This window comes from Temnothorax longispinosus, chromosome 2, assembly GCF_030848805.1.
Source record: "Temnothorax longispinosus isolate EJ_2023e chromosome 2, Tlon_JGU_v1, whole genome shotgun sequence".
Taxonomy (NCBI): domain Eukaryota; kingdom Metazoa; phylum Arthropoda; class Insecta; order Hymenoptera; family Formicidae; genus Temnothorax; species Temnothorax longispinosus.
The window spans coordinates 2616685-2640627 of NC_092359.1; the positions used below are offsets into that span (position 1 = coordinate 2616685).

The window sequence follows — 23943 nt, forward strand, 5'->3', positions numbered from 1 at the left end:
TTTAATATAATTTCTTTATATACTTAAATCCAACGAGGAACTAAAGAATCACTGAACACTTTTCATATTTGGGCGAAAGCAAGAAGGTATAAGATTCTAGTGTAGTCCACTGCAGCAATAAAAAACAAACCTAGAGATTTGTTCTTTGAGGCTAAACTTCTTTTTGTTGAAAATTTTAAACTCTTGTTTTCGTTCTCTCCTTTTCTTCTATCCGACGTCTGATCGTTATGTCTGTTTCATTGGGCGCGTTCAGCAGACACGACTGTTGAGTTCGTCTTATCAACACTCTGCGTTGATTAGTTGGTTCTAAAAGTAAGAGCCAATCACGTTCGACTGACCATTTTAAGTGTAAAGTGTAATACGGTGCAACTACGAAGAACAGATCGAGGTGCCTGCGCACGCGCGAAGAAACCCGGCTCCTCGATCAACGCTGATGCGACGTGCGACGTGCTCCGTTCTTCGTTCTTGATCGTTCTCGGCGAACATCACGCTTTTGTTAAGTATCGACGTTTTGCCGTTGGGTTAGGTGTGAAATAATCGCGATTCGCGTTAAACGTCGCATTAACCGACTTCTACGCTGTTCAGAAGAGGCACAGAAGCGTATCTTCTCTGTAACCTACTCGAGAATCTGAGGACGAAACATGACTAAGAACATGTTCTCGATGAGGAAGCTGGGGATGGAGAATGGCGACAGCCGCGGGGCCCATGGCCAGGCCTATAAGGACAAGAGCAAGCCCGCGGACATTCGCAGCAGCAATATTAATGCTGCCAAAGGTAAAATTGTGATCGGCGGTCGTTTCGCGGCTCGGGATCGGGACGTGCCTCGCAGTTCGATGGGCGGTTATGGAGAACACGAGGTCGAAGAAAATATTACCTTATATAGCAATGGGCGCGTTTCAGCCGGCAAAACGACTGGCATGCTCGACGAGCAAAATACATTGAACGATAAAAATTGTTAGCTGCTTTGTCACGGCTGGCTGCTTAGCCTATTTTATCTTCGCTTTCTAGCCGATTTAGTTTGTTATATAAATTGTTTGTTTTTTTTTTAACAAACGTTCACTGATTAATGGTTAATCTATGCTGTAAATTTTTGCTTATTGCATAAAAGTTCATATAGTCTTGTGTTTTATTAGTCTTAGTTTACAGTTTACATGGTTGAAATATTTTAAAAATTCATATGTTAATGGAAATATATTATTTTTCAGTAATGATGATCATTTCTAGTATTTTATTTATGTTGCAATCAGTGGACTGTATACTATGGAATATGAACTCTACTCTAGAAGAAACCTGGAAAAACAAAAGAGATAGAGAACCATAACCAGCCCCTTCTTGTCTATTGTACTTTTTGAGAACAATAGAAAACCACTGACCAATCAAAATTCACTAAACGAAGACAGAAGTGATCCCTAATCAACCTATTTTTTTCTTCTTGCCGCCTGGGCTGAGTCCGCTGAGTTCATATTCCAGTATAGTATATAACTCACTGGTTGTAACAGTCTGTATTATTTTGAAAGAATATGTGTTGAACAATGTACAAGCTGCTGTTAGCCACATAGCATTCGCTCAGCAAACTGCTCTGTCAGCTTGAAAGTGTTTAGTGTCCACAGAAAGCTGATTATTCTTTGTATGATTGATGCATTGAATTGAGTCAAACTTAATCATAAAGACAGAAGCAAACGTCAATATATAATAAAATATGTTTTTGTATGAGATGACACACTTTGGCAAAAACAAGCTTTCCCAAAATATGCTATTTCCAAAATAAGCAGCCAGCCATGACAATCCTTTGTAGCTTCGTCTATTATTATTTGCGAGATAAACAAATTACAGCAATTACTCTTTTTCTACGGTTTGATTACATATAAATTTATTATTTTTCTGTAGCTGTCAGCGATGCAATACGTACAAGTCTTGGACCTAGAGGCATGGACAAGATGGTAAATTTTATATTTATTACTTTCAGTTAAATTTATATATATATAACACTATCATATACATAATATTAATTTATTTTGCATATATGCAAATATGACAGATTCAAGCTAGCAACGGAGAAGTTACTATCACTAATGATGGTGCCACTATCCTGAAAGAGATGAACGTGATCCATCCCGCTGCAAAAATGGTGAGAAATAAATTTCTCACTTTGATTTTTATGAAATTTTATATTATTTTGTATTCGGCATATATATCCTATGTTTAGCTCGTCGAGTTGTCAAAGGCTCAGGACATAGAGGCTGGCGATGGTACCACGAGTGTTGTTGTGATAGCTGGATCACTGTTAGAGGCAGCGGAACGTTTGTTGCAGAAAGGCATTCATCCCACTTCGATCAGTGACGCTTTTCAGAAAGCGGCATCTAAAGCAGTATCGATTCTGGCACATATGTCCATACCTGTTGACCTTTCAGACAAAGAATCTCTTGTAAAGGTTGCAGCAACGTCTCTTAATTCTAAGGTACGTCTAAAAATGCATTTGGTAATGTTAATAGTGTGTTCGCGTAAAAGAGTCACGGTGCGGTCTCGCTTCGCGTGTACTTGGCGCGAGACACTACCGTGATTATACTTTTACTTTTGATTATACTATGTCAGTTTTTATATGCAATTATAAATTGTTACATGTATAACGATTCAATACTTGTTATTAATATTAATAAATACTTTAGGTTGTACATCAACAATCCAGTCTTCTTGCACCACTCGCCGTAGACGCAGTATTAAAGGTTACAGAAGAAGGAAAGGAAGTGTCAGTTGACTTAAACGTGAGAACAAATTCTTTATAGTACTACTATTTAATAAATTAATGGAATGGCATGGATTTGCTCATGTGAATTCTCTTTATAGGATATTAAAGTGATCAAGAAGTTGGGAGGCACCGTTGAAGACACTGAATTAATAGATGGATTAATATTTACGCAGAAATCTTGTAATGTAAATGGCCCGAAACGTATTGAGAAAGCTAAAATTGGATTAATTCAATTTTGCATTTCACCACCGAAAACTGATGTAAGTATCGTGACGTAATGTGATACAAATGTATTTGTTTTTACGTTTGTGCATAGATGGATAATCAACTTGTAATTTCTAGATGGATCATAACGTTGTTGTATCTGACTATGCAGCGATGGATCGTGTTTTAAAGGAGGAACGTGCCTACATACTGAATATTGTAAAACAGATCAAGAAATCGGGTTGTAATGTACTTCTCGTGCAAAAGTCGGTCTTGCGCGACGCTGTCAGCGATCTTGCGATACACTTCTTGGATAAAATTAAGGTCATGGTGGTAAAAGATGTGGAGCGCGAGGATATTCCTTTCGTGTGTAAAACACTGGGTTGCAGGCCAATCGCGTCGTTGGATCATTTTGTGCCTGAAAATCTTGTCAATGCGGAACTCTGCGAAGAAGTTCAAACTGGAAATTCGAAATTTGTCAAGGTGTGTCTTTGCTTGGAAAAGCGAACATAATCACAATATACGATATTATTTTTCTTTCATCTATTGTAATTCAACACATTATATCTGAAATATAAATTATATAACAGATATGTGTTTTTTACACAGATCACCGGAATCCAAAATCACGGGAAAACAGTCACGGTTCTCGTACGTGGTAGCAACAAATTAGTATTAGAAGAAGCTGGGAGATCACTGCACGATGCCTTGTGTGTCATTCGATGTTTAGTAAAGCAACGAGCGCTGATTGCCGGTGGTGGAGCACCGGAGATTGAACTGGCAATAAAATTGGGAGAATACGCAGTGACCTTAGGCGGAATTGATGCATACTGCATTAAAGCCTTTGCAAATGCGCTTGAAGTTAGTATTAAATTCGTTCTATAGTTTTTTTTTATATATATAGATTTTTAAGAATATCCTATTATCTGTATTACTTCAATTTCTTTGCTTTAAAAAAGGATTATCACTTATTTATGTAGTTATTTTTTTTTTATTAGTGGAATATTTTTTTACTAAAAATTTTTGATATTATATGAAGGTAACGCCTAAAAAAAATAGCCCTAGATCTTTTGCTTGACAACTAGCTATTCTGTCATTAAGCTATTCAGCATTCTAAAAATATTCATTCTACTTGGAAAAATCAAATTACATTGACGTACAACGCCTGGAATAATTACGATGCTTAATGATTTTTGTAATTTACAAATTACAGGTGATTCCGTTGACGTTAGCCGAAAACGCGGGTTTGAATCCGATAGCCACTGTAACCGATCTTCGCAATCGACACGCGAAGGGTGAGGTAACAGCGGGAATTAATGTTAGGAAAGGCGCCATCACTAACATATTGGAGGAGAACGTAATTCAACCACTACTAGTTTCTACCAGCTCGATAACTTTCGCTTCTGAAACTGTATGCAGTATACTGAAGATCGATGATATTGTTAACGCGATTCAATAAATCATGGAACATAATTTAAAATTAATTCCGTATTTTGCAGTAAGTATAATTAATAAATACATAATACTTATGTAATTTAATATTTTTTGTTATTTTTATAATATGATTTTCGTTACAGACTTATATACACGTTCATCACATTCGTTCCACTGGTTATAAAAGTCTGTACATTAACAATTACAATCATGTGCTTTTTGCAAAAGTTTTGCATATTGTAATACTTTAATATTTTTTTAAACACGTTAACACTGAACAATAAAAAAGCTTTGAAACATTTTATTGTGAAACAATAATTCTAATGAGTATTGTCAATCTATTGACTTAGTATTAATAAGAAGCAGTACGTGATGCTTGTCTAAGTTTCAACATAGAATCATTTGTATACTTCCAGGTTTCTGCGGAATATTTCTATTTTCAAGATCAGGCAAATTTTTTGATTGTGCGTACCAAGTTCGGCATGTTGCTTAAATTTCGGGTGACTCATGCCAATGTCTTTGCTTTGCAGAGCATCGGCATGAGCCCGCAATCGCCTAAAGTAATTTCTTGAAATAACCGAGAAAATTATATATTGTCAAAGTATATAGTGTATTAAATAAATAGAAAACTCAGTAAAACAACCTTTTCATGACTATTTGCTTAGTTCATTCTTTTTTTTTTACTGAAAGATTTCATTTTTCAAAAGAATACTGCTCGACGAATGTCTATCCCATGGTAACTGGAGGTATATTTTTTAAATGTGCGTGTAATAAAACGATAAATTTTACGCCCATTTTAATGGTGGCTCTTGCAATTCTTCCTCGCACTTCCTTTTTCTACTTTCTTCTCTTGAAGGTAGGAAACTTTCATAATGATATATTCTTTGTTTAAACAACGAGAATAACAATTTTGATTTTTGGGAAAAAAATATATTTAACATATAATCGGATGCAAAATATAATATTGAATTCAAGAAATTGTAACGTCTCATGACCCTGTCAAGATTAATAGAAAGATCTACTCCAAATTTTTTTATCTTGTTAAAGGAAGAGGTCGTCGTAAATTTGGATCTTGTAAATATTAATATTTGTATCTAAAAAAGATATACATATGTATGATCCTCTTAACAATTTAATCGAAATATAATCTCATACAATAGAGTTCTGGCCAAGTATAACTAAACATTAAGTACATCTTGCACATAATAAAATATATATTATCTATATTGAAATATATTGCATTTTTATTTTGCGTTATAAATCAACTGCACAATCATATTCATTGCTTTTAAACCCTAAATTGGATCCTAATAATAGTCGTAAATGCGATTAAGTACATTTATATGGTAGTTGCATTAGAAATCTCTGAATTTTACACATCGAGCTACATTAGAAATCTCTAAATTTTACGCGTCAAGATTTCAATACTCGAAAAAAGAACGTCCCATTCCGTATACTGCAGATAAGTATGCGCAATATCGTTGTGTTTTTCGTAGCAGCAATAGTTCCTTATTTATATATCAATAAAAATAAAAAGTATAAAATAAAACCAAGAAGATAAATTCTTTAAAATATGCAAAGTATAAATCTGAAACAAGCATTAACAACTATAAAATTCTATGTAAGACAGCAATTTTATGGAGTAACAAAGAATATACCTCTCGATTTTTATCAAAAAGCTTACATAAATAGGTAGTTAATTATACAAGATAAAAAATCATATTTTTTAATATTACTAATTCTTAATCGTTTCACTTCACATAATGTTTGTAAAATTATTAGTTTTATACACTGATTATTAAACGCCTAAATGTCTTACAATAGTGATGAAGAATTTGACCTACTGGTATAAAAATATGTCTTATGAATATGTAATAAGTATTTCAACTTTCTGGAATGTACACATCTTTTATGTATAAATTTCACACATTCTCGCATAGGACTCACGCAGATGTATATGTAGCATCCATAGTATATATAAATTACAATCTTCATTTAGAAATGAGTATAAATCTCTATCATAGTATCAACCTTAATCTCTCGAACAATATATGAGAAGTAACATTATCAACTTTTCCTGAAAAGGAATATTTCAAGTGAAATTTTAATAAATCAATCCATCTTAGAAATATTATAGAAAGAAATCTCGGCAGTATGTATGTACATACATATATAGCAATAGGAAGATCATGTATCAAAATATTTCTCATACATACGTATGCTTTCACATATATATAAATAAATGCTATTCAACACTAATTTTTCATTTCAGTTTATCAGTCTGCGTAAAGAAGAAGCAATATGCATTAACGTAATAGTTTTGCTCTATAATTTTTTAAAAAATTACGTATCCAAATATCGTTTTAATTAATATTTAAATATAGACACTTCAAAAAGCTCGTAAATTAAAATTTGAAATTTTACCTTTTGCTCTTCCTAATATGAATGCTTACCTCCTAACTTTCACAGATATAAAATCCGAGATTGCTTTTGTATATATGTTCGATGTCAATATTCAACTTCGTAGTCATTATTTATTTATATCACTCACTAATGTATAATGAGTCGGTCACAAATAAATGTTAAACTGTCCTGCATTACATGTTATTAAATAAATTTTGCGTTTTTTCTGCGAGAATTTGCGCACAAACTCGAATAATTTACAAATTTTGTTAAACAAAGTGTTTTAGTTCTTTTTTTTCTATATTACCACCGTGGATGGACTTGGTGAAAGCTCCATTGTTGATAAGTATTGTTTATGTCACACGGCATCAGAGATAATTGCTGAGTTTGAGGATGAAGTGCCACACACTTCTTATGTACTCTATGTAACAGAGTCTTTGTTTTCTGCAAATACAAATTAACATATACTGATGACGTTCGCGTAAGATTTTTGTTTCAAATTTTTATCATCAAAGAGTAATAAACTCACTTCGTCATACTGCCACGGACCATCTGCAGTTCCTAGACGACAAAACGCATATTTTACACCTTGGCCGTCTGCTTCAATGCATCTCTCACCGACACCTAATTGACCCTTCGCATTCAGCCTAATAAGCTAATTAGAAATATACAGGATTAGAGGTAATAAAGCATAGAATAAAGAAACCGAGTTAAAATAGAATAAAAAATAAGGTTTCAAATTACTTGATTGTTTCCAAATCCATGGCAATGGGAAGTAGCCATGAGACTTGGTGGTGCATGACCCATAGTGTCCAAACATGAACCGGTTGCCACATTTCGCAGCTAAAAGGAGAATTATTGTTTAATACAAAAATTATATATAAAATTTGTTGAGAAAACTTAAACGTACGCATTTATTTTACGCTTTTGATCAAACGTACCTCTCCCCAGTGAATATTCGGTGGCAATTCTGGAAATTTATCTAGCACGTCATATGCCACATTATCCATATACCACTGGAAGCTCTTGCATTTCTTGCGTTCCTTGAAGGCCAACTGCTCAGATATATCACCGTGATCGAGCAATTGAGCCAGAGGTTCTCTGGTATAAAAGAATTTCTTGTGTTTCTCGTCAAACCATGTTTCTATAACTCGTTTATAATTCTGTAAAAACAATTCACTTCATGATTATTTCTCTGTCTCGATAAGGATATAGATATACATGTGCATTTACAGACATCTGATTACTTACAATAGTTATCAACGGTCCTTTCTTCTTTTGAGCAAGTTTACCGAACGTGTAAGGCATAAATCCTCGGTAAACGTGCCCGACGTGTGAGCACGGTACCCAAAAGATACTTCCACCGCATTGCCATATCTTAAAGGATAATTCGAAATTTTCTCCTCCCCAAACGAGTAATCCCTCGTCATATCCACCCAATGATAAAAAGTATTGTCGATTTATTGCGAATAAACCACCAGCGTGCGTAGGTGATCTGTAAGTCAAATAAATAAGTCATAAATAAGATAATATTTGACAGAAAAAATGAGATAAGCTAGATAACAAAACTACGCAGAAATAGGAACTGCACCTGTATGGCATACTGTCATGTGCACGCGTCTTGGCTTCCCGCCTGGGCAATTCGTTCTCTTTATACAACATGCCCCACTCGAAAATTCCTCTGTACAAATGTCCTTCTTGATACACAGGACGATATTCAAAAGTTTTATGATCAATGCCGTCTATCACAGGAACAGTCATTACGTTTCTAAAAGAAAAGAAATGTATTCAAAGGAATTGTAAAGTTATATAACTTGTAGAATAGAAGAGTTAAGAATTTATTTATTGTACTTCCTATTTGATAGCACATTTAAATTTTCCCAAGTTACAAAACACGATAATATCGATATTCCTTCATTTTCCAATGTAAATTGAATGATTTTTACCTATTTTCAGCAATTGGCGCTAAAAGCGGAGGCAGCCAATTCACATTGACTTCGCAATGAGCGTCTAAAAATACTATCACTTCACCCTTGGCTTCACGCGCTCCTCGGGACCGCGTTCGTATTAAGCCTTGTCTTTCGTAGTTTCTAAGTAATCTAACTTTCCCTCCCCATTGTTCGACATAGGAGTCTAAATCGCCTTTTAGATTCTCTGGAAAAAATTCCATTAATTTATCACATATGTTAATTATCAAGCGCTACCGACATTGTCAACTATCACGCTTCACGCAGGTATATACCTTTATCGGAAAAATCATCGACAAGAAGAACCTCTTCAAGTATCTTCGACGGGGTGCGATCTATGACGCTTTGGATGGTTCGCAGTAAAACTGACCAACCTTCGTTGTGGAAAACTATAATGACACTGGTACGTGGTAATTCCTCTGGATAGTTCCAATGCTTACATCTATGTTATGAAAAAAAAAAGAAAGAAACGCCAAAATTAAAAGATCAATCAGAAACTAAATATTATTAGCTGTAGTACGAGACGAGACTCACTCTGCGGGTCTGGTATCCGGTATCGCTCTCGACAATGAGATCTCATCGGAACATACCATATTCATACCGTAATCGGATTCCGATTGCTGGACATCGTTTAATTGATCGTCTCTCAAAATATGGGGTTTACCACCTTCTCCAGGGCCAGATCTAACCGGTACATCTCGCGGCTCGTAATTTCCCAGGCCTTCCACAAGCACCGGTACCTGCGCAACATTGAAACAAGACATGTTTAACGTAAAGACAGAAGTGTCAGAAAGTCAACGACAAATTTTGTAATACATAAATATACAAGATAAACTGTATTAATTAAAGATAAGTACTTTACCTGTTTCTTACCGAGACCCTGTGCCCAGTATTCCTTTATATTGTTCATGTGATTGTCCGAAGAGAAATTAAGGAGAATGTACAAAACCAGCAGCAGCAGGCTGATGCCAATCAATATGTGGAACAGGCGATTTCTTCTAAGCTGTACAATCCTCATCTTCCTCAAATTATTTATCTGAAAACTTAAGCGAGTTTAATAGTGTTTATTGATTTTCGGAGCTGGATAGCGCGAGATCTCCCGAAAATCCTCGTCGACGACGCGTATCACTTCGAGAGTAAATTACAAATCGGGTAATTTAGCCGCCGCACCAACTCGCGGAACTAACTTGTCCTATTTTCGCCCGACGATTCCGACAAATAAATAAATGAAATGTGCGATACCTCTCGTCGGAAGGAAGGAACCGGGATAGCCCAAAGCTGGCTCAATGGCATGCATCCGTCAACGTGTCGAACGTCAATAATTATCGCACGTTCGCAGCCCACCTACATGTTCATTGTATCAAAACCGTGATGTCTATTAATAACATTTGCATAAAAGCAGCCAACGTGTCGCCAGCTGTCCGCGTACTAAAAATATGGGAATGGAGACACGCTGCATTCGCAGAGTACGGAATGCCGCATGGTGGAAGAACACAGGTGTGCTCATACTCGTGACGAATTTCATACGGTTCTGCGCAGATGCCAGATGCAACCATTTTTAAGTGTCAGTTTCAAAACATTTAAGGTTGTACCAAGTGATATTGTGACATATCATCATGAGTACGTGTTCAATAAAAACGTGTAAAAACGATTCTCGAAAGAATTCAAAAAATATTCATTTTTTTCGGAACCCCAACAGAATTATTGATTAATCCAGATAACGACTGGTTTAATCATATTTATAGAGGAAGAATAATCAGCCCTTGTGTCGAATTATTTGAAACAGCGAAAATTATGAAAAAGTTATTTCAAGATTATCATGGTTCTTCTATTTGTAAGACAAAAATAAATAAGTAAAACATAAAAATAAATAAGTAAGGCTGTGGTCCACTTGACGCTACAAATTCTTTGGAGCGTTCTTCTTCTCCTTCTCATAGACTAACAGGTTTTTCATGTAATTGTTGGAATCTAGTTTTTTACCGTCTGCACTCTCTCTCTACACTGGTTGTGCATTGTCGCTCTCATAAACAACGAGACATAACATAAGCCCATAGACTTGTATACATTAGTTATTATGTTCATACATCAGAAAAGAGACATTTTAGGCCGGTATTAACACAAGAGGTGCTTTGGCTTTAATTCTTAATAGTTTCATTGTCGTTATATTTTCCCACGCTCTGACGTATGAATAACAGCGTGATTACGAGGGAGGCAATGGACGCGTTCAGCAGACACAACTGTTGAGTTCGTCTTATCAACACTCTGCGTCGATTGGTTGGTTCTAAAAGTAAGAGCCAATCATGTTCGACCGCTACTGAACGCGACCAATGTGGGGAGCAACATCCGCGCGGCGCGGCGCGCTCGGAATACCTACTGCCACCTCCTCGCTCATCATGCTTTCCTGATACATCAGGAGTAAATTTCCGTGGTTTCGCACCGCGAAATTTACTCCTGATGTATCAGCAAAGCATGATGAGCGAGGAGGTGGCAGTAGGTATCCCGAGCGCGCCGCGCCGCGCGGGTGTTGTCACCGCGGCGCGGCGCGCTCGGAATACCTACTGCCACCTCCTCGCTCATCATGCTTTCCTGATACATCAGGAGTAAATTTCCGTGGTTTCGCACCGCGAAATTTACTCTTGATGTATCAGGAAAGCATGATGAGCGAGGAGGTGGCAGTAGGTATTCCGAGCGCGCCGCGCCGCGCAAGTGTTGTCACCCCACATTGCCTCCTCGTAATCACGCTGTTATTGGTCAGAGCGTGGGAGCCTACTGCCCCTCCTATGCATACCTGCCAACGCTCTGATTGGCCGTAGGCTGGGCATCCTCGTCGCGTGTCCGGCGCGCCGCGCCGTTCCAATGGCGATGGGTAATAGTGGGGGTAGACGTGCCGCTGCTCGAATACCTCTACTAAAACCTCCTCGCTCAACATGCTTCCCGCGTAACAGGAGCGATTTCTGAGGAATAATTCTCGCTTTCCTCATATAACCTAGAATTCTTTTCATAATTTTTATGATCTTTCAAACGTCTTAACGAATGCATAATACATTCTTCGCTATTACTTATTAATAATTTAATATTAAATTAATATGTGTTTATTAAATTAGTAATGTAATTATATTAATTGCTTTTTCTTAAATGATATATGTATGAATAAACTGCGAATGCATCGCAGTGCTCGTGCTTGTCGCTGCGGAAAAGTAAATGCTCTAAAATGCGACAAAGCGACACGGATATATCTCGAGAAATACGTTTATTTTAACATTGTAACGTATTCTTTAATGCGAGGCATGCTCTCTCGAATGTGATTAGACGATAAATAATTATAAAATGCTGTTGCATAATGCTACCCAACGAGAAAAAGGTATAATAGCTGCGAATGCCGACGGGCAGCGTTGCGGACGACAAAGTCGGAGCTTTGAAATACGATAACTAAATGAATCGCAAAAAATACGTTTATTTTGATATGGTTATGTATTCTTTAATGCGAGGCATGCTCTCTCGAATGTGATTGGACGATAAATAATTATAAAATGCTGCTGCATAATGTTAGACAACAGAAAAAAGGTAGCGCGGCGAATGCCGACGGGCAACGTTGGATCGACGACAAAGTCGGAGCTTCGAAATACGATACCTAAATGAATCGCGAGAAATACGTTTGTTATTGTTATGTATTCTTTAATGCGAGGCATGCTCTCTCGAATGTGATTAAACGATAAATAATTATAAAATGCTGCTGCATAATGTTAGACAACAGAAAAAAGGTAGCGGCGAATGCCGACGGGCAGCGTTGGACGCATGTTCTTCCACCATGCTCGTCGCCGCATGCATATGCTAACTAGACTGCTCACTGCTCATTTCACCGCCATTTTTGATGTCGAGGATGGGAAATGTCTCTACAGATCTCAAAGAGCGATCTACTAACAACATGTTTAAACATTGCAGGTGATATCATTTAAACCGCGCTTCAAAAATAATACGATTTTGAAAAGCCACATCTTTAATTCTTTTCCGGCATACTTTAGACTTAATAAAATAAATAAATAAATAAATAAATGAATAAATAAATACAAACAAATAAAAACTTGTAGATGCGTATCCTCGCGGCAGAAAGTTATGGCGCTTCTTTCGAATGAGTTTCGAAGCGCAACGATATAATATTGTAAAAGTGTGAACAATCACGTTTGCATAAGTATTCCAACTTGTTTTCTGCAATTTGAAAAAGAAGAATAGTTTATTTTGGTGCGCTTTAATCAAGCTAATAAGATATATACAGATTTCAAAAGTTCAGGAATTGCAGGAAATAATTATTTAAAAAATCACAATTTTATTCAAATTATCGAAAATAAAATATGATTTACGTGCTTTTTGATTTTCAGACTTTTAATTTCACTACACACCTCTTAGAATACCTTCATAACTTTGACGATTATTTTTTAAGAATCTTGAATATATTTCAAAATTGTTACTATATATGTTATATACTATTATATAATATACTGTTACTATATTATTACTATATTATAGTAACAGTTTTCGATCCTAAAACACAATAACTTTAATGATTTCTCGTGAATGCATAATTTTGACGACTGTTAAATTAAAATTACATTCTCGAGTATCTTTTTGATTAGTCAGATTTGTCTTAATTAGTTTGACACTTTCGTGTGTGTATATATTTCTTTTCCTTTTCACGACGCTCGGAAAATATATATACTCGTCCTCGTTTCGAGTGCAGACGGTGTAACGTAAGCAGCTGGAAAGAACAGACCGATCATTTTGCTTATGATACGTATTTGTGACGATTTTTCTCTTATTCGTTTTCGTTATTAAAATGCCGTTGCAATATAAATACGAATATACATTAGGTTGCGTAAAACACTGTGAAAAACGTCACGATCGATTAATGGGATTTACAATCTCGATACGTCAAGGGCCAATTGCCGGTGTACTTTGACCCCTGGCTTGCCAACGAGTTTTAGAGCTGTTATTTCTACGCTATTTTCCTGTTGAGAGACCTCCAGTCATATAATCACCATGTCGGACAGCGTTAGCCCCATAAAATATTTCCTAAGCGGTGGATTCGGCGGGGTGTGCACCGTGGTAGCTGGCCACCCTCTGGACACCATAAAGGTGAGGTTACACCTTAATTGATCATCTTGTTAAATCCAATTGACTGTAGAGTTTGCATATTCCTCTGTCCTCCCCTTTTCTCACCAACAGTCTGCCTAGATATTGCAAATCAACCTTCCGCACGAATCCATGTGGGTTTTATGTGAAAAGAGATGTTGCTCTGTCTACAGGTACGGCTCCAGACGATGCCAGTGCCAGGACCCAATGAATTGCCTCTATACTCTGGTACATGGGACTGCGCTAAGAAAACAATTACCAAAGAGGGAATACGTGGCTTATATAAGGGTATTGATGTTATGCTGAATACCTTACGAATATCGTCGCATCAGGGTTTTCAAATTTCAATGCCGAGATTAGGATATACAGATCTGTTTTCTATTACTGAACTGGCTGCACTAGTTTAGAGTTTATCTTTTTTACTCCACATTGGAAAGAAAAAGATAAATTCTGAACTAGTGCAGCCGGTTTAGCAATAGAAAATAGACCCATATATTCTTAAACTATTGCTATAGACATATTAATTGCACTTTGATCAACTGCATCAAGGTGATGCAGACAATTTCATATTTTAGAATTTGCAAAGCTTTAATAACATTATGTATAAGTATTCTAGTAGCTCAACCGGGTCTTTAATGATCATAAGTAAGAATAGTTTGTGTCTTCACAGATTATTTGTATTTTCGCGAGTTATATGTTTTTGAAAGGGAAAATTATTAATTGTTTTTATAAATTTGTTTTTATTATTTGTTCAGGCATGGGCGCACCGTTGTCCGGCGTTGCTCCGATATTTGCTATAAGTTTCTTTGGATACAGCGTCGGGAAAAAGCTGCAGCAGAGCGTTCCGAACGAGAAACTCTCGACGTCGCAGCTGTTTTACGCCGGCGCGTTTAGCGGCATATTCACGACTGTTATAATGGCGCCCGGTGAACGTATCAAATGTCTGTTGCAAATACAGCATGCGGACGCGAAGCCAAAGTACAGCGGACCATTGGATTGCGCGAAACAACTGTACCGAGAAGGCGGCATTAGAAGTATTTACAAGGGCACCTGTGCTACGTTGTTAAGAGGTAGAGATTCGTATTTTGCAATGTTACACACAATTTCCAAATCGTGTATATTATTTTTAAACTTACATTTGAAAATGTTACATTTGTATATGCCAAGCAGAAGTTCGTCAACAGAAATGAAATAGCAACTTTTACACAGGCTTACGTATGCACACCAATACTTACCCTAGAGTGAAGGATCAGATATTATTTTTAGAAAAGGAGACATGTTATAAAAATTTTTTATGTATTTCTTTTATAATCCTCCGTGTATATCAATATATACATACAATTCGAGAAGGGAGATTGGCTAACTGATATCGTTACCTTCCTCGAAGCTTCTCGTCTTTAGAGACTTCCGAAGGTACCTTTTCTTCGGGCTTCTGCATTGTAAGCCACCTTTGCGTAATGCATAGAAGATCCCCCAATTCTGTAATCGTTTTGGCGTCGAACAGCGTGGAGCCGTTTCCTTGTTTCTGTTTACCTGCGTTGCACAAAGTTATTAACGGATTGTTGATATATTATCAGATATATTAATTCAGTATTTGTCTCTGTTTGTAATTAAGTCATTACAGCTTAAACAGAGATCAAAGATAATATTACTGATATTAGTTACCAGATTAGGATTCCAGCTGACCATGACGCAAGTACAATCCCAAGGATTGCCATCCAATCTTATATTTTGTACGTGCGTTTGTTTATTTGGCAACCTCAAATTTCTAAAAAACTCTAAAGGTAGCGAAGTTAATTTGTTGCTTGTAAGTATGATTTCTCTCAATTCCTGCTGCTGTTGAGCAGTGAATAAACCAGGCGGTATGAATTCAAGATCATTATTCGATAAGTCAATCCTCTTAACTTTCTCCAAACCGTAGAAGGCATCCATAGAAATTCGCTGAATATGACAGTGACTTAGATCGAGATCCAGCAAGTTAGCAAGATCGACAAACGCATCGAAATCGATGCTCGAGACGTTTCCTCGCATCTTGAGATGTGTCAACGATGGCAGTCCTTGCAAGATGAAGCGTTCTAATATTGGTATCTCTAGATTGTACAAGTGTAATATCTCAGCTTGACGTAGGCCCAGTAACGAGTTCTTCTGCAGTTTCAGTTTCGATGTCATACCACCGAGATACAACTTTATTGTTGTATTCATGATCTCGAAGGTACTGAAATAAATATACGACAGTCTTCAGATTTAATCGCGGAAACACATCGCGTATAAGTATTACCTCATTACCTTGGAAAAATAGAATCCAGAGGATTGTCCGTGAAATCGGCGCTCACGAGCGCTGGGAAAGGCGGAAACGATAACTCCGACAGGAACGTTAAATTATTTTGTCTTAAATCCAGATGTTCCAGCATGAGCAATCCTGCCAGGTCTACGCTCTTCAGCGTCAATAATTCGTTGCTTGCCAGTGAGAGTAGTCTTAAGTTCGGTGTACCGTAAAAGCAAAATTCGGGAATGAATTTCAAACTGTTCCTTTCCAGCGAGAGATAAAGAAGGCTATTGAGGCCGTCGAACATATGCCAGGATATATCTTTCAGGGCGCAATCGTTTACCCTTAAATGCGTCAGCACACCGAGCGCGGCAAACAGCTCAACGTTTTCTCTATAGCCCTCCAATTCTTGCTTATAGAGATCATACGGCAGGATCTCTTTATCTTCTTTGTTCTGTTGACTTAGGAAAATAAGCCGGTGACCTTTGTGCTGGCTGGTATTGCTTACAGGCACCTGATTTTCGTCGGCTGTTTCCGTTTCCTGCGAATTCACCGGCTTGATCACTAGATTCGCCTTGTCCTTGTTTGGCAGATTCAAGTTCGACAATTTAACTCGTTCCAGATTTAGATACAGTAAAGTAGATCCTAGAGGATACATCGCGTCAGATGCGAGAATAATGCCGCCTTTATCTGTACGATTATTCGTCTCTTTCGTGGACAGATCACTGTAATCTATTCCTTGAATATCTAGCGATATCAGTTCGGTGAATCGTTGGAATGTAGTAGCTTGCAGAAGAATATCAACGTCCCCGCTGCCCGATTCGAGTAACGTCAGAACCTGATGAAACGCTAGGATAAGTTAATATGAGTTACATATAAATGTATGAAATTACATGTGCTTTTCATACGACCTGTATATTTGAAGGAAGTTTAGCCAAAAGCTCTTCAGGGTTGTCGACAATCACGCATGTTGCGATCTTCAACAATTCATGAGCCATTGGATTGTCGTTCATATTGAAATCAACATCGTCGGAGGGTACGTCCTATTGATGACGAAGACGTTAAATTACGAAATAGAATACCGTTGATTGTCCGTGCTCATTTACTCATACCTGATTATTATCCCTGTTCGTGCTAGCCCATTGATGCAAGGATAGATCGGAGTACTTTTGGATCTCACAGGTACATCCTTGCGGGCATCTGATCTCCCACACATCACCGATATCGACAATTTGTCCCATATACTGATCCTGAATATAACACGATTTGAATCAATGATTCTATATTGCGACAGAATATGTTTCAAACTTATACAGATTACTTCGTGATTTTTTTTATCTATTTCGTAACGCGTTCGACCTAGTTTGATAGAGCAATCATTTTACGTACATATATTAGTATTATATATCCGTGTAAAATAATTGCACGGAAAGCAAAGATTTTATTAACGAAGCGACAGTGTTAAGATTTGTATATATACCAAAAACAAGGCGACGAAAAACAAGAGAGCAAATGTCATGTTGTTTCACTATGTGACGATTTTGAAACGTAGCACGATACTTAGGACCAGCAGCAGCACACTGGCCCGAAGGAAACTGTATTTTGTTAACTGTTATCTATACGCTTTGATGTGCTTCCTATCAAACAGGATGCCTTCTATCTACCAGCCCACACGCTCTACTCGCTATTATTAATTCTACATAATGTTTATATGCCATCTTCGGTTCGCGCAAGGATACATGAGCGATTCCCGAATTTACTATGCCTCTATACGCTTTTTTTCAGATATTCCAGCCAGCGGAATGTACTTCCTGACGTACGAATATCTAAAGGAACGATTTACTCCAGAGGGAGGGAAACTCAGCTTACTGGCTACCATAACGGCTGGCGGTTTTGCGGGTATTGCAAACTGGCTGGTGGGAATGCCACCTGATATCCTAAAAAGCCGCCTACAGACTGGTAAGTATATATATTTCTACTCTTCTCTTTTTTTCCTTTCAAGATTTTAATTAAGCTATTAGAATTATATTCATTTACGGATAAAAATATAATATTTATTAAATTATATTATTGTACAGCACCAGAAGGCACGTACAAAAACGGAATACGCGAGGTATTCGTTAAATTAATGAAAAACGAGGGACCAATGGCTCTCTACAAAGGTGTTGTACCCGTTATGCTACGAGCTTTCCCTGCCAATGCAGCCTGTTTTATGGGCTTCGAGATTTGCATGAAATTCTTGAACTGGGCCGCACCAGATTTATAACTTTAGCCGCGCGATGTAATTATAGAATTTTTGGAAAATGTTTTGCCTCTCGATACCCGTCGCTCGCCTTACACTCTCTATGATTTATACTCGATAGATGGCAAAGCCATTAATTTTACCGTGACAGAAATAGATTTGTGTAAATTTATTCTTGCCTCGCAGCTATTTCGAGTATGAATTTCAAACTGATGATATACACCAAATGTTAGAACTATTTAAAATACGGCGGAAATTCGAAGTGAGATATTCATTTTATACAAAAAGAGTACTACATTCGAAAATCAGATTTTTTTCTCTCTAATTTTGTCATGTATGTACATAAGAAGCAAACGAATGAAAGTATGATACCAGGGTATAATATATACTTGCGCAGGACTCGTTGTTTTGTAAAGAGTTTCAAATATATATGTCCAATGTTGTAAACAATGTAAACATATCATATATCGCGAATCGTGATATTAATCATTCTTAAGATACGTATTGAAAGACTGCTCAGTAACCGTGGTACATGTGCAAATTTTAATATCCTAAATATATTGTGTATTATACAGTTTGAATATAAAACTTTATTAACGTAACAGTATATGTACATTAGTTACATTCGTATATTGTACACTATATTATATATTAGAAAATGTACAATCTTTTTTTATTGGATTGATTAGCTTTGTAATATACTTTATGTACAAGACTTTTTTGAGGAAGATCGTAAACAATATACATATATAACGGACAAAACGAATATATATATAATATGTATAAATATGTGAGTAAATAACTAAATAATTTTTTGGAAAAAATGTATTGACGGATAAAATAAAATTTTCTATTCTATTACTTATTCTTTTATTTTTTTGTAACGATTCTTCTATCATCCCTAAGAAAACTGTAATTTATTCGCCTGTAAATATAGTCACGTAATATTATTTTGCTCAAACTGTTGTAATATTAGCAAAATTATATATTCAACATAGATTTTTGTACAAATTATTCTCTAAAGAAAAAAAAGATATGATTAGTAACCACAGGATGCAAGTGAAATTTATAATTCAAACAGTATTTTCAGATCTGTTGAATAAAAAAATAATGTAACTCTAGATCTGCGTATTATGATTCTATCTATCCTCCTACTTCATTGGATTTATCCAATAAAAAATTCCCCTGAGTCTTCACATGCGAATGCTGATTAATTTAAGCCATTTGTTATCGATTCCTCGTTCGTTACAATATAATTGTTCGATGGCACGCTGTTCTGCCAATTATCGCAACAGCAGCAATCACTCTTCCCAATCGTCCGTATCGGGTTGAGAGTCGTACTCGCTGGTGGCGGAATTTCTATCCGACGTGGACGCTTCGTTCGGTTTCGGGGGTGGCGGTATCAAGCTTGACATTCTCTCTAGCGCGCCTACCGTAGAGCCAGCGATGCCTTTACGTCTCAGTGCCAGTTTCGCATGCAGATCCGCCATCAGATCTCCCCCGACCGAAGCCGAGGACCATCGATCATCCTTCTTCTCGTCCGATACGGTAGGCCTCAATTTCGCTCTGCCTATTCCGCCAGCGTCTCGAATCGCCGCCATCAAATTGGAACGATCGTCCGTTCCGGTTGTCGCAGGCGGACGTTTCGCTGTCCTGTCCTTCTTCTTGTCATTTGACGCAGGCACAGACGGTTCTGCAATTGGTGGTGGCGGTGGCGGCGGCGGCGGCGGTGGTGGTGGTGGCGGAGGTGCCATAACTTGTTGAAAATTAATTTTTTCATTGCTCGCGACACTATCTGCGTTTACGGTAACCGTAGGAGGCGGTGGAGGTGGTGGCGCAGGTGCCGATGCAGTTGTCGTAGCAGATGTGGTTCCAGTTAAAACAGGCAAGTGTGGAGCACTATCTTCAGTCTTCGACTGAGAGTCTCTCTCGTCACTGATCGGCGTCGGTAGATCTAAACGAACGGTGGGCGTCGTGACCGCGGATGACGGCGCGATAGGACTTTGGGAGTTGAGATCGAGCACAAATTTCTCGTCATCCACAATGCCTGGTAGATCTGGGAGCGTCAGCGGCACATTTATTTGAGGAACCTGAAATACGCAAAGACCTTTTGTAAGAATAAATAGAAGTTTAAGTATAAGAATAAGTTTAAGATAAAAAACACAAATACAAATGTTTTCAATTAATATATAAATTGTTGATAAATTAATGCATTATAAGAATCTGACCTCTCCAAGGGTTGGGGTATACAAATAGCTGGAAGACGCGTCCATTTCTGACGAGAGCCACGGTTGTACAATCGAATCTGGGGCGTCCTCAATTTGCTGCTTATCGGCTGATTGACGCGACGATCGCATGGACGTTTTTTCGTATGGGCTATCCATGCTGTCGAACAGTAGGAGGGCACTAACTGAGGATAATTGCGGCGGGAATGGTTCCACGTCATCCTCAAGGTTATCTTTTTTGCCGACCTTCGATCGCACGTGATAAAACTGGAGTTTTTCTTGGAGGCTGACATTCGCGGCGTACTGGCCGTCCTCCGTCTTGCAATTAGAGGATAAATATGCTTCGGGAATATCCTTTATAGGCACGGAACATTTGTAAATGCTTGGTATAGCAGCGGCATGCTCGCGCTGTGGCGGTATAGTCATCTGATACTCCTTGTAAGTGTGATTAGCCGGATATTTAGCAGCGGAATACATTTTCACCGCTTTTAGATTTAAGTTAGTCTGCAAATAGTGCAATCTGTCCTCCAGCTTCCTGGCCCTCTCTTTAACGTTGGTTAATCTACAAAAGGAAAATCTTTGTTAGATATTATCACTGAATATTTCAAGCAAACGTGCAATTAAACAAATGGACACGACGGTCGTATTGGTCATAATGAAAATTGAGATTGATAGATTCTTTCTTTTTATTTTACCTCTGAGTGTTCTGCGAGAGCCTCCTGTCGATGCAATCGAATATATATGTGACAGCATCGCCCAGATTGTCCAGAGCTTCCGCTATTTGAACTATAGTCTCCTCGTGCCTCAAATTATTCGGGATAACACCTGGAATTTGTGGAAGTTAAGTAACCAAATGTATCAAATACAATATGTTGTACAATAAAACAAATACATATGGATTAAATAATATTGCAATATACAGAGCATCTCAGAACTGATGGTACAAGTGGAAAGATGATTCTACATGAAAAAAAGTTGAAAAGGTAGAATAAAGCTTTTTTATATGGTTAAAGGTGTTTTTCTGAAGAACAATTTTGAATGTTTATAAGAATATTTGTAGAATTCAATGGTAATATATTTACTCGACAAATTATACTTTTTTTACTGCAAGTGCCTCTGACTCAAGAAATAAGTCATTCAGCATGTTTATTTAGATACATTTAGTCCTTAATTATTTCAGATTATTCTCCCTTGTTTGCTATAAGACTGTACATCATTCTGAGCGTTTTTATCCCCTCAGCCAGCTCCAGACACAATCTAAGGCTGGTCGCTCACATTCTTTTTTTTTTTTCAAGTTTGAAGATGCTTTTAATTCTGGAGGAAGTTATATGGCACATTTATATCTAGACTCAAACTTTCTCTTTTAATTATTATGTTATATTATCCTGCCCCTGTCTTCGCAATAAAGTTGCACATAAAATTTCATTTTTATTATTCCCTCCTTCCTCAACCAGCTCCGGTGCGTTTACGTTGCTCCGTTATTAGGTTATGTGTCACGTCGTGTAAATAATCGCAGATTCGCGTGTGCTGGCGTGAGAGCCGCGGGGTTCCACGTACCGATCTCGATTCGTTCCGGCATCCTGATCTCGGGCGCGGGAGAGTCGCGAGGCGTAGCCGTCCGCCGACGACGTGCCCTGAATCACGGACCGCGCGGACACGCGGGTATGCAGACGACCGCAGATCACGCTAATCCCGTCGGCTGTCCCGGCTGTACGCCGCATGACACCCGCGTCACCCGCCTCAAATCAGTCAAATCGTATTCCTGAGAATCCTGAGATACGAGGACGAGCCGCCGCGAGATGACATCGCCTGAGACATCCGAGAAGAAATTGTCAATTCCGCTCTTTGTAGTCTTTGTAGCTGGTATAGCTGTCACTACGTTGTACTTTTTACACTCAAAGCGATATAGATATATATAGATTAGACGTTGGAGAGAGAAAGAGAAAAGATAAAAAGTACAAAGAGTTCAATTACGAAGAATAAACCATCGCTCTCCTACGAGGCAGGGGGTGGGGGATGTAATATATAATCGCCGGCGGAGACACAAACCGAAATAAACTTTGATGAGTCTGATAAGGGGAATATATTTTTCAGTCTATCCTCGGATGATAAGTCTGATAAGCGACCGGGCAGGTTCGTTTCCAATGAATTATTCGCGAGGTCGTGAAAGAGAAAATGCTTGATCCAAACGGAGGAATGTAAAAAGAAGTATTTGATTTGTATATATTCATCAGTAAATCATTATCACACCTTCAATTTCGCTTATATATATTAAACGTATGAGGACGAGCATTCGCCCAACGTACGCGGACTAGCTCGGACGTGTTTCGCGTGTAGACACGGACGACACGTTTTAACGTGTTCGGACGTGTTCTGCCCGAACGAAAAAATGTATTGCGACTGATTACTGTCTGCTTGCAATTTCCTTTTGGACTTCGCCACTCAACCTGATTCAGACTTTGTTAACAAACAGGGGCAAATGCTGGCCATATTGACCTCATATTCGAGGCAGGAGCCAATACAAATATAAGAAGAAGAAGAAGTATGAGGACGAGCGTGGTCTAGTAGACAGCGCACCGGTCTATTGAGCCAAAGGTCCCGGGGTCGATTCCCGGTAGAGCTAGAAAAATTATATTCGCTCGTTCTCCTCTCGGAAGGCAATGGCAAACCACCGAGAGTATGTCTTGCCAAGAGAAAAAATCTTCTCTAAAAAATATAGCCGCCATGGAATCGCAAAATATGGTTTTCCATTGCCTTCCGAGAGGAGAACGAGCGAATATATAATTTTTCTAGCTCTACCGGGAATCGAACCCGGGACCTTTGGCTCAATAGACCGGTGCGCTATCTACTAGGCCACGCTCGTCCTCATACGTTTATAATACATAAGCGAAATTGAAGGTGTGATAATGGTTTACTAATAATATATACTAATCAAATACTTCTTTTTACATCCGTTTGGATCAAGCATTTTCTTTTTCACGACCTCGCGAATAATTTATTGGAAACGAACCTGCCGTGCCCGGTCGCTTATCAGACTTATCAAAGTTTATTTCGGTTTGTGTCTCCGCCGGCGATTATGGCTGCATTCCAAAATTCACTGTCAGCAACTTTCAGTACTGAAAATCTATAGTAAACGTGACGTAAAATATAGATTTGCAGTACTGACAGTGAATATCGGAATCCCCCCCCCCGCCGTGCCCCGTAGGAGAGCGGTGGTTTGTCTTTGTAGTTGAACGCTTTGTACTTTTTATCTTTTCTCATTCTCTCTCCAACGTTTAATCTATATATACATCTATATCGCTTTGAGTGTAAAAAGTTCAACGTAGTGA

At 37.9% G+C, this 23943-nt stretch overlaps 5 protein-coding genes across 9 annotated transcripts; 2 read left to right on the top strand and 3 right to left on the bottom strand.

The window, feature by feature from the left end:
- Nucleotides 1–395: 395 nt before the first annotated feature.
- Nucleotides 396–5618, top strand: Cct4 (chaperonin containing TCP1 subunit 4). Of its 3 annotated transcripts, XM_071769513.1 has the most exons (11): nt 396–495; nt 586–774; nt 1888–1940; nt 2039–2128; nt 2207–2458; nt 2667–2762; nt 2845–3006; nt 3089–3433; nt 3560–3811; nt 4164–4448; nt 4528–4686. In XM_071769513.1, the coding sequence occupies exons 2-10, from the start codon at nt 642–644 to the stop codon at nt 4407–4409; spliced, it is 1629 nt and encodes a 542-aa protein (XP_071625614.1). In that variant the 5' UTR covers nt 396–495; nt 586–641; the 3' UTR covers nt 4410–4448; nt 4528–4686. The 3 variants fall into 3 exon arrangements, with proteins under 3 accessions (XP_071625614.1, XP_071625615.1, XP_071625613.1); XM_071769514.1 differs by lacking the exon at nt 4528–4686 and adding an exon at nt 4801–5618 and having other exon boundaries at nt 443–774; XM_071769512.1 differs by having other exon boundaries at nt 444–774.
- A 477-nt stretch (nt 5619–6095) lies between these two features.
- On the bottom strand, nt 6096–10436 carry Pgant7 (N-acetylgalactosaminyltransferase 7). 2 transcript variants are annotated; one of them, XM_071769510.1, is made up of 11 exons: nt 9997–10436; nt 9617–9790; nt 9289–9494; nt 9030–9196; nt 8734–8941; nt 8379–8555; nt 8039–8282; nt 7729–7950; nt 7532–7630; nt 7317–7442; nt 6096–7231 (listed from the first exon to the last, which is right to left on the bottom strand). In XM_071769510.1, the coding sequence occupies exons 1-11, from the start codon at nt 10045–10047 to the stop codon at nt 7091–7093; spliced, it is 1815 nt and encodes a 604-aa protein (XP_071625611.1). In that variant the 5' UTR covers nt 10048–10436; the 3' UTR covers nt 6096–7090. The 2 variants fall into 2 exon arrangements, with proteins under 2 accessions (XP_071625611.1, XP_071625612.1); XM_071769511.1 differs by having other exon boundaries at nt 9617–9797.
- Nucleotides 10437–13497: 3061 nt separating this feature from the next.
- Nucleotides 13498–18991, top strand: Colt (carnitine/acylcarnitine carrier protein colt, mitochondrial). Its single transcript, XM_071770567.1, has 5 exons — nt 13498–13884; nt 14055–14169; nt 14637–14951; nt 17933–18106; nt 18226–18991. Exons 1-5 carry the CDS (start codon nt 13789–13791, stop codon nt 18411–18413), a joined length of 888 nt encoding a protein of 295 aa, XP_071626668.1. The 5' UTR covers nt 13498–13788; the 3' UTR covers nt 18414–18991.
- Nucleotides 15159–17912, bottom strand: LOC139808502 (uncharacterized). The gene is made up of 6 exons (XM_071770556.1): nt 17628–17912; nt 17260–17397; nt 17059–17190; nt 16168–16985; nt 15547–16096; nt 15159–15414 (listed from the first exon to the last, which is right to left on the bottom strand). The coding sequence occupies exons 1-6, from the start codon at nt 17664–17666 to the stop codon at nt 15241–15243; spliced, it is 1851 nt and encodes a 616-aa protein (XP_071626657.1). The 5' UTR covers nt 17667–17912; the 3' UTR covers nt 15159–15240.
- LOC139808505 (WASH complex subunit 1) lies at nt 18919–23009 on the bottom strand. 2 transcript variants are annotated; one of them, XM_071770559.1, is made up of 5 exons: nt 22865–23009; nt 22172–22423; nt 21310–21439; nt 20618–21176; nt 18919–20479 (listed from the first exon to the last, which is right to left on the bottom strand). In XM_071770559.1, the coding sequence occupies exons 2-5, from the start codon at nt 22191–22193 to the stop codon at nt 19691–19693; spliced, it is 1500 nt and encodes a 499-aa protein (XP_071626660.1). In that variant the 5' UTR covers nt 22194–22423; nt 22865–23009; the 3' UTR covers nt 18919–19690. The 2 variants fall into 2 exon arrangements, with proteins under 2 accessions (XP_071626660.1, XP_071626659.1); XM_071770558.1 differs by lacking the exon at nt 22865–23009 and having other exon boundaries at nt 22172–22506.
- Between the last annotated feature and the right edge of the window lie 934 nt (nt 23010–23943).